The sequence below is a fragment of the Octopus sinensis genome, linkage group LG4 (genome assembly GCF_006345805.1).
Source record: "Octopus sinensis linkage group LG4, ASM634580v1, whole genome shotgun sequence".
Lineage (NCBI taxonomy): Eukaryota > Metazoa > Mollusca > Cephalopoda > Octopoda > Octopodidae > Octopus > Octopus sinensis.
In genome coordinates, this window is record NC_043000.1 from 25,083,364 (window position 1) to 25,093,489 (window position 10,126).

At 40.6% G+C, this 10,126-nt stretch overlaps 1 protein-coding gene across 1 annotated transcript in view; it reads right to left on the bottom strand.

Annotated features, from left to right (window-relative positions):
- Positions 1-9,513, bottom strand: part of LOC115210268 (prostatic spermine-binding protein-like) — a gene marked incomplete at its 3' end in the record, with an annotated part of 15,110 nt that extends 5,597 nt beyond the window's left edge. Inside the window, exon 1 of the mRNA XM_036501704.1 lies at positions 9,483-9,513. Within this exon, the coding sequence (XP_036357597.1) occupies positions 9,483-9,513 (31 nt within the window). The remainder of the gene's footprint in view (positions 1-9,482) is intronic.
- Between the last annotated feature and the right edge of the window lie 613 nt (positions 9,514-10,126).

The window sequence follows — 10,126 nt, forward strand, 5'->3', positions numbered from 1 at the left end:
GCTCCTGTACTGGTAACACATAAAAAGCACCCACTACACTCTTGGAGTGGTTGGCATTTGGAAGGGCATCCAGCTGTAGAAACATTACCAGATCAGATTGGCGGTTGGTGCAGCCACTAGAACCATGTGGTAGGAAAGCAAACTTCTTACTACACAGCCACCCTTATATATACACATTAAATCATCATGTACACAGGGAACTGTAAGAATCAAAATGATGACTTGTATATTCATTCTCAATAAGCTCCAGCAGATTCACATATATGCACCAACAGTGGCAGACTGTGTCTGAAAATATTGGTTGCCAGGACACTAAGAGTCTCCCCACACAACTGCAAGGGGGCCTACCCACAACTACGATGCTATCATTTAATTTTTTTTTGTTAATGGAAATTGTAGTTGTGATCCCTGTGCCAGTGGCACATAAAAAGCACCATCCGAACATAGCTGATGCCAGCGCCACTTTGACTGGCTTCTGTGCTGGTGGCATGTAAAAAGCACCAACCGATTGTGGCCATTGCCAGCCTTGCCTGGCATGTAAAAAGCACCCACTACACTCACTGAGTGGTTGGCGTTAGGAAGGGCACCCAGCTGTAGAAACACTGCCAGATGAGACTGGAGCCTGGTGCAGCCTTCTGGCTTCCCAGACCCTGGTCGAACTGTCCAACCCATGCTAGCATGGAAAATGGACGTTAAACGATGATGATGATTCTTTTCAACTGTCTACAAACACAGCCATGCTGAAATAATGAATTCTTCCAGGAGTGAATATAAAATTCTCAAACTCAAGGAGATGGGCCCCTTAGATACTAACTTGGGCCCCCATATATGGATTCTAATGGCGCAGGGGCCCACTTGCCATCGAGAAAGCTGGCAACCTGGCCAATCTACCACTGCGCACATAAATATTTCCCTTAAGGACTTTTATGGTTTACTCCCTCAAAATGCTGTAAATAAATACATGTAATGTTGCATGCCTTGCTTTAATTGCAGTTAGAATTAAAGAACATTATGAATGTTCCCTTGTGTTTTGTAAATTAACACAGAGAAGATCTTTAAAAAACTTTTGCAGCATTAGATCAAAAACTTGAGTATTTTTAGAAACACAGCAAGGATTTTCAAGTTACCAAACTAGTTACCGACAGAAATCTGTGTTGCTGAGACATTCACACAATTTCTAATTAGCTGAATTGGAATAATTTTATTTCCAGATCCTTCTCACATGTAATAATAATAGCTAGACAATGTAATTATATATGTGAATGCCTAAGTAATTAAATACATTAAATAAAGAAATCCAATTAGCATTTTTTTGGTTTTTTTTTCTCATGTAAAAAATATCGCTTTACAAAAAGGAAAAGCGTCAAGGTTACTACATTTTTTTTCTTGAACTGATTACAAAAGAGGCCTTGTTTGTAAAAGTGTTTTCTAAGTTAACAATTATTATTATCATTTCTGTAAGGCAGCAAGCTGGCAGAGTCGTTAACACACCAAACAAAATAGTTAGTGGTATTTCGTCTGTCTTTACGTTCTGAGTTCAAATTCCGCCGAGGTCAACTTTGCCTTTCATCTTTTTGGGGTCAATTAAATAAGTACTAGTTATGCACTGGGGTCGATTAAATAAGTACCAGTTATGCACTGGAGTCGATGTAATCAACTTATCCGTTTGTCTGTCTTTGTTTGTCCCCTCTGTGTGTAGCCCCTTGTGGGCAGTAAAGAAATAGGTATTTCGTCTGTCTTTACGTTCTGAGTTCAAATTCCGCCGAGGTCGACTTTGCCTTTCATCCTTTCAGGGTAGATAAATTAAGTACCAGTTGCGTACTGGTGTTGATCTAATTGACTAGTCCCCTCTCCCAAACTTTCGGACCTTGTGTTTAGAGTAGAAAGCTATGTCACTAGTCGCTTCAAGTTATCTCTCATGGTTTATTTTTGCTTCAGTTATGCAAATTACCCAGGCCTAATTGTTTTCTACAGTTCGTGCACTTTTAGTGGATTGAAAGCAGCGGCATGTGTGTATAAAATACAGTAATACCTCACTGAAAGAGGACCTGTTTTATGAGACCCTGGGTTTATGAGTTTTATTTTTCATGCACAATATCGAAATTTTGAACTAAGTACATAAGTTTCTACTACCATAACAAATGCAAGCTGGCAGAGTCATTAACACACCAAAACGAAATACTTAGTGGTATTTCGTCTGTTGCTACTTCTTGAGTTCAAATTCCGCCGACATCAACTTTGCTTTTCATCCTTTCGGGGTTAATAAATTAAGTACCAGTGAAACGCTGGGGTCGATGTAATAAATTAGTCCCCTCCCCACAAATTTCAGGCCCCTTGTGCCTATAGTAGAAAGGATTATTATTATTCTGTTAGCATGCCAGACAAAAATGCTTATAGCATTTCGTCTGTCTTTACATTCTGAATCCAAGTCCTGCCAAGATCAACTTTGCCTTTCATCACTTCAGGGTCGATAAAAAAAATACCAGTCATATACTGCGGTTAATATAATCAACTTCCTCATTCCCTGAAATTTGTGTCAAAATCTGGATAGACTTATTAGCATGCTTGGTAAAACACTTAAGTATCATTTCGTTCATCTTTAGATTCTAAGTTCAAATGCTCCTGGGGTTGACTTTGTCTTTCATCCTTTTGGAGTCAATGTAATAAGTACCACATAAAAATCAAAATCAAAATCAAAATCAAAAATCAAATCACAATTAAATAGAAATTGTAGTTGTGGCTGATACCAGTGCTGCCTGACTGGCTCTCATGCTGGTGGCACGCAATAAGCACCATTCATGTGTAGGTCATTGCCAGTGCTGCCTGACTGGCTCCCCATGCCAGTGGCACATAAAGACCACCATCTGAACGTGGTCGATGCATGTAAAAAGTGGTTGGTTTTAGGAAGAGCATCCAGCTGTAGAAACCTTGCCAGATCAGATTGGGGCCTGGTGCAGCCACCTGGCTCGCCAGTCCCCGGTCAAACTGCCCAACACATGCAAGCATGGAAAACGGATGTTAAACAATGATGATGATGATGATGATCACCACATCAACACCAGTCATCAAGCAGTGGTGGTAGTGGTGGGGACAAACATAGACACAAAGATACACACATACATGCATACACACACACACACGCATGCACGCACACACAGATGTGTGCATGTATACCTTTTATCTTTTTTCTTTTACTTGTTTCAATTACCAGACTGTGGCCATGCTGGGGCACCACCTTGAATGTTTTATTTAAAACAAATCAACCTCAGGATTTATTTTAAAGGCTGGTACTTATTCTGTCAAACATTTTTACTGAACCTCTAAGTCATGGGGAACTATGACCTTCTCTCAGTTTCCATCTACCAAATCCAATCACAAGGCTTTGGTTGGCCTGGGGCTATTGTAGAAGACACTTGCCCAAGGTGCCACACAGTGGGACTGAACCTGGAACCATTTGGTTGGGAAGCATTATACATTCACTTTTGGCTTTTGTTGTTCTGTTTCTTTAGTTGATTTATTGCTGCACTTTTGTCCACTCTTTTACCATTTTCTAATGAGTTGTGGCGTACCTAAACAAGTTTATTATCATTATAAAATCAGAATTTTAAAAAATATATTTGCTAATGTTTTTTTAATAGTGAATAAAGGTAATACTTGTAATCTTTCACTGGACCTCCGAGACTGGCGAAAGGTTTACTGAGCAACAGCAGTAGTAAATCTTACCCTAACCTCTTTAACACCTTTTGCAACATGCAGAGGAAACGTTGGGCCTGTTCGTTTGACATGCCAGTCCCCACACAGCTGAGATGGATGGTTGATAAATCTACCACCCAAGAAGAGGGATGATTTCTGTAATGGCCTTCAAGCTTTAGTCAATTCAAAGCTATAGTAAATGTGTGTGGACAGGATGCTGGCTGGACACAATGCCAAATGGACACAGTGCTGAATGGACACAATGTCAAAAGAACACAATGCTGAATGGACACAATGCCAAATGGACATAAAGCCGAATGGACACAATGCCAAATGGACACATTGCTGAATGGACACAATGCTGAATGAACATAATGCTGAATGGACATAAAGCCGAATGGACACAATGCCAAATGGACACATTGCTGAATGGACACAATGCTGAATGGACATAATAATGCTGAATGAACATAAAGCCGAATGGACACAATGCCAAATGGATACATTGCTGAATGGACACAATGCTGAATGGACATAATGCTGAATGGACATAAAGCCAAATGGACACAATGCCAAATGGACATAAAACCAAATGGACATGAAACCGACTGGATACAATAATAAAAAAAAAATCATTCCTACTTACATAGTTTAATTACCAATTCACTAATTTGGCACTTAAGATTTAACGATATTAAATTTCAATTTTCATATGTCGGCATCTTGTCCGTTTGGCTTTATATCTGTTTGGCGTTGTGTCCATTCAGCTTCTTGGCTTCAGCTTCATGTTCTTCGACAAAAGTGCATTCAGCATCCTGTCCGTGAACCATCATAGAAGACATCTACCAAAAATGTTACTCAGTGACATCAAACCTGGAACTATTACAGTCCCAAAATAAACTGCTTAACCACGCTGCCATTCCTGCACCCCATAGGTTGCTTTTACTTAATTAGACTCATTATTTTTGTCACAAATGATTTTTCCGTCTGTTTTCATCAAACTATAATGGAATTCCTTATTGTTAAAGATTAAGAAATTTCATGCAGGAATTAATAAAACCAAGAGTTTCTGTCTAGTTTTGACTTTAAAGTGAGACAGGCGTCCATTTTGCTTGATTTAGTCTCCTTTCTGAATCATTATCATCATCATCACCACCACCACCACCACCACCACCACCATCACCACCGCCATCACCGCCGCTGCCACCACCATCATCATCATCATCATCACTACCACCACCACTGCTGCCACCACCACAACCACCACCATCACAATCATCTTCACCACCATCATCACCACCATCACCACCACCAAAACCACCACCACCCCACCACCACCACCACCACCACCACCACCACCACCACCATCACCACCGCCATCACCGCCGCTGCCACCACCATCATCATCATCATCATCACTACCACCACCACTGCTGCCACCACCACAACCACCACCATCACAATCATCTTCACCACCATCATCACCACCATCACCACCACCAAAACCACCACCACCACCACCACCACCACCACCACAACCACCACCATCACCACCACCATCATCATCATCAGAAACACCAGCACATTCCCATGCGGGCCCCATTGGTTGCACACAACTAATGCTACAATAAACTGTGGAAGTTGTAAAGATAATTTATGGACAACCTGTATAATATTTTAGTTTGTTGAGTAAACACGTAAACAGTTTAAGATATTTCATAAATATTTATTGCTCTTTATGTTGTCATTCCAACAGCAGTTTGACATTTGTCTGAGTGTGTGTGTGTGTGCATGCATGCATGGATGTGAGTGTGTCAGTGTTTGTGTGTACCATTGTAACGTTGCATTTTAAGTTGCAGTCCTTTCTGCCAGAAAGTAAAACAGCCTTTCATAAATAATGGTCATTATCATAAATATGAGGTGCATTCCAGAAGTTTTGAGACTTTTTTAGGAGAGGCAGTTAGAACCACCCTAGGTTAATGAAATACAGTGATACCTCGCGGTAGAGTTTAATTTGTTCCATGACTGAGCTCGTCTTATAGTTTACTCGTTTTATAAATCGATTTTCCCCATTGAAATTACCCAAAATATAATTAATCCATTCCAGCCCTGCAAAACCGTAGGAGTAGCTGTGTGGTAAGTAGCTTGCTTACGAATCACATGGTTCCAGGTTCAGTCCCACTGCATGGCACCTTGGGCAAGTGTCTTCTACTATAGCCTCAGGCCGACTAAAGCCTTGTGAGTGGATTTGGTAGACGGAAACTGAAAAAAGCCTGTTGTATATATGTATATATATATATGTACGTGTGTGTGTGTATATGTTTGTGCGTCTGTGTTTGTCCCCCCGATGCTGGTGTATTTATGTCCCCGTAACTTAGGGGTTTGGCAAAAAGAGACCGATAAAGTAATTGCTAGGCTTATAGAGAATAAGTCCTGGGGTCAATTTGCTTGACTAAAGGTGGTGCTCCAGCATGGCCACAGTCAAATGACTGAAACAAGTAAAAGAGAGGAAAACCACTCATAAATTATTTTTTAGGGGTTCTAAAATAGAAAAGGTGTAGTCACAAGTAAGATATGACAATTATAAAAAAGAGAATCCAAAAGAAATATGTAAACTGGTTTTATTAACTGAATTACCTTAAAGATGGGACGATTTGTGTGCTCGTACTGTGAATTTCTGCTTGTACTTCAAGACAAAAATTTGCATGAGTCTTGGCTCGTACAGCAAATTACTTGTACAATGGGGCACTCGTACTGTGAAGTTCTACTGCATATCATTACAATTCTAATATTTATGAAGCTAAAACATTCAGAGTGAAGCCACTTGGCACATATTGACCTTAAACTCTGTTGCACATGTGCACTAAGTTTTAACGTTCTAGCTCACCTCTGCTGTTTACAGCAGAGCTTGGAAGGAAGGTGTGTAGCATGTGATTGTCACATTGACCATGACGGAGAAAGTTGTTATGGTGATACCTGCTCTGAGGCCTATGCAAAGTTGTAGAAAGTGTATGGAGAGGAGTGTATGAGACACGCACAAGTGTAGGAGTGGTTCAGGCATTTCCAAGATGGCCGAAAAAATGTCGATATTGACGAATGTTCTGGGAGACCTGCAACCAGCAGAACTGAGAAAAACATTGCAGATGTGTGTGCAGCTGTGAGGGGAAATCGTCAAATTACCATCTGTGAGTTATCAGAGGATCAGTCCATTCATCATCATCATCAACGTTTAACATCTGTTTTCCATGCTAGCACAGGTTGGACGGTTCGACTGGGGTCTGGGAAGCCAGGAGGCTACACTAGGCTCCAGTCTGATCTGGCAGTGTTTCTACAGCTAGATGCCCTTCCTAACACCAACAACTCCGTGAGTGTAGTGGGTGCTTTTTACGTTCCGCAGGCACAGGTGCCAGGGGAGGCTGGCAGCAGCCATGATCGGTTGGTGCTTTTTACGTGCCACCGGCACAGAAGCCAGTTAGAGTGGCACTAGCATCGGCCATGTTTGGATGGTGCTTTTTATGTGCCACCGGCACTGGTATCACAACTACAATTTCCATTTGATATTTATTTTGATGTTGATGTACTTATCACTGAAGATTCAGCTAATGAGATGCTTGTCTGCCTAGTTTGTGCCAAAACTGCTTTCAGCTGACCAAAAAGACATTCAGGTTTCAATTCTTCTTGATTGTGTTACAGATGATGGAAACTTATTGAAAACTTTGCGTAGGCCTCTGAGCAGGTGTTACCAAGCTTTTGGCAAAATTTGATGCAGATTCTCTGTTCAACTTTCTGTCATGGTCAATGCAACGATCACACTCTACACACCTTCCTTCCAAGCACTGCTGTAAACGTCAGAAGTGAGCTAGAATGGTAAAACTTAGTGCGCTTGCACAGCAGAGTTCAAGGTCAATCTGTGCCAAGTGACTTTACTCTGTGTGCTTTAGCTTCGTTACTATGGCAACAGTCCGAATACTTATTGGTCGGACCTCATATATTATTATGATATGTTATTACTATACATCTGATAAGATGACCTGGGAACTTTATTTTATTCCAGATTGAAGGAGATATCAGTAACAGCACTTTGGACAAACCCTCCTAAACACTGCTTGTCACAACTGACTAGCTAGCAGAATGCAGTTGACTCATGAAGATGGCTTGGAAACTTATTATGCAATAAGATCCACTTATAGTTCTATATTTAAGAGATGAGGAATTATGTACATTATTTACATTCGATGGATATTTGTCCTCATCTTTTTTGTTGTTAACACAACGTTTCAGCTGATACACCCCCCAGTCTTCATCAGGTGTCTTGGGGAAATTTTGAACCTGGGTTCTCATTCCTAACGTATTTTTTGATGTTGCTATTATTTGAACTCGGAATCTTGGCATTAGTAGCCCATGCGCATATGGTGTAGTGGTTAAGAGCGCGAGATACTACCCCAAGATTCCAAGTTCAATTCCAAGCAGTGACTTGTATAATAATAATAATAATAATAATAACATCAAAAAATACCTTAAGAATGAGAACCCAGGTTCGAAATTTCCCCAAACACCTGATGATGGCTGGAGGGTATATCAGCCGAAACGTGTTAACAACAAACAAGATGAGGACAAATATCTGTCAAATGTAAATAATGTAAATAAGATTTTTGTTTTAAACTGGGTGAAAACAATGCAGAAACTTATGAAATGCTCCAGACTGGTCATGGGTTAACTTGTGTGAGCCAAACATCTCTGATTCTTTTGTTTTTTGCTGGCACAAGAGATTCAAAGATGGTAGAGAGGAGGTAAGCGATTCAGACATCAGAGCTGGTTGAGAAGAAAATTTGCAATTTTCCAGATGAATACTGTCATGAGTCTATGAAGACAACAGACGTGGTTTTCCGTAGGTTTTTCTTTCCATGGATAAACCCAGTCAATGTTATAGTTACTCCCCCCACCTTTGGGAGCTCTAATTGTTAAAAATGACGCTTTTGTTATTTGCTTGTGTAGACACAGGAGTGGCTGTGTGGTAAGTAGCTTGGTTACCAGCCACATGGTTCCGGATTCAATCTCACTGCATGGCAGCTTGGGCAAGTGTCTCCTAGTATAGCCTTAGGCCAACTAAGGCCTTGTGAGTGGATTTGGTAGACAGAAAATGAAAGAAGCCAATCATATATGTGTGTGTGTGCGTGTGTGTGTGCATGTGTGTATGTGTGTGTGTATGTGTGTGTATTTGTGTGTCTGTGTTTGTCCCCCCACCATCGCTTGACAACCGATGTTGATGTGTTTGCATCCCCGTAACTTAGCGGTTTGCCAAAAGAGACTGATAGAATAAGTACTAGGCTTACAAAGAATAAGTCCTGGTGTTGATTTATTCGACTAAAGGTTGTGCTCCAGCATAGCCACAGTCAAATGACTGAAACAAATAAAAGAATAAAAAATAAAAGAATGTCCCAAAACGTTTATGATCCCTTTTGATCAGCCCTGCATAGCTTAGAAAGAAATCTATAAAGACAACACACATACAGTTTGGAGGTGGTATGTCAACTGTACAGAATTATGCACGAAAGCCTGAACATGCACAAAATTTCTACAAAGTTTGTCCCATCCTTGTCACAAACTACTTGACAGAGATGGACATCAAAACTGTCCCTCACCCACCTTACAATCCAGACCTTGCTCGTTGTGGGTTTTAACTGTTCCTCAAGCTGAAGGGGAACCTCAGAAGCAGTTATTTCAAAGACACTGAAAAAAATGAAGGAGGCTGTGACAAGGACCCTGAACATTTTAATATGATATCTCACCTGAAAATGTCTCGAAACTTCTGGAATGCATCTTGTAGCTGATTACAAACGGGGTAAAAACCTTGAAAGCATTATCCCAGCATGGCCACCCCAGTCTATGACTGAAACGAGAAAACAAATAAAGAAAAGAATATATTAATCTGAGAATGGTATAGACACCTGCATAAAGGCATTTGCATTCTCTCTTTGTTATTTTACACACCTTGACTGGTATTTGTATTGTTTGATGTTTTTACCTTTTGTGGTTTGCATCTCATCAACAATAGATGTCAATAACCACAACATAAGAGCTGCTTTGTCTCCTAACGGTCATTAATTATGTAAGTACTCCCCCCGTCCACACCAGCTCCTGGCAGAATTATGCGCCCACTCCAGGTGAATGCTAGTTGATTGGGAAAAAATCTGTGTCAAACAAGCAATTCACGAAGGGCAGAACATATAGGATAATCTCATAAACAGGTGTGAAAGCTTAGCTGTCACTCACAAGCAGTGTGACATGATGACCTAATAGCAATATTCCATGCTTTCAGTAACCATTTAGAAAATATGGAGGTTCAGACACTCCATATTAACCCCTTAATGGATTATCCTGAGTTTACTTGTGCATCGCAAATGTATCTTTTTAGAACCAGACGAGTATACTC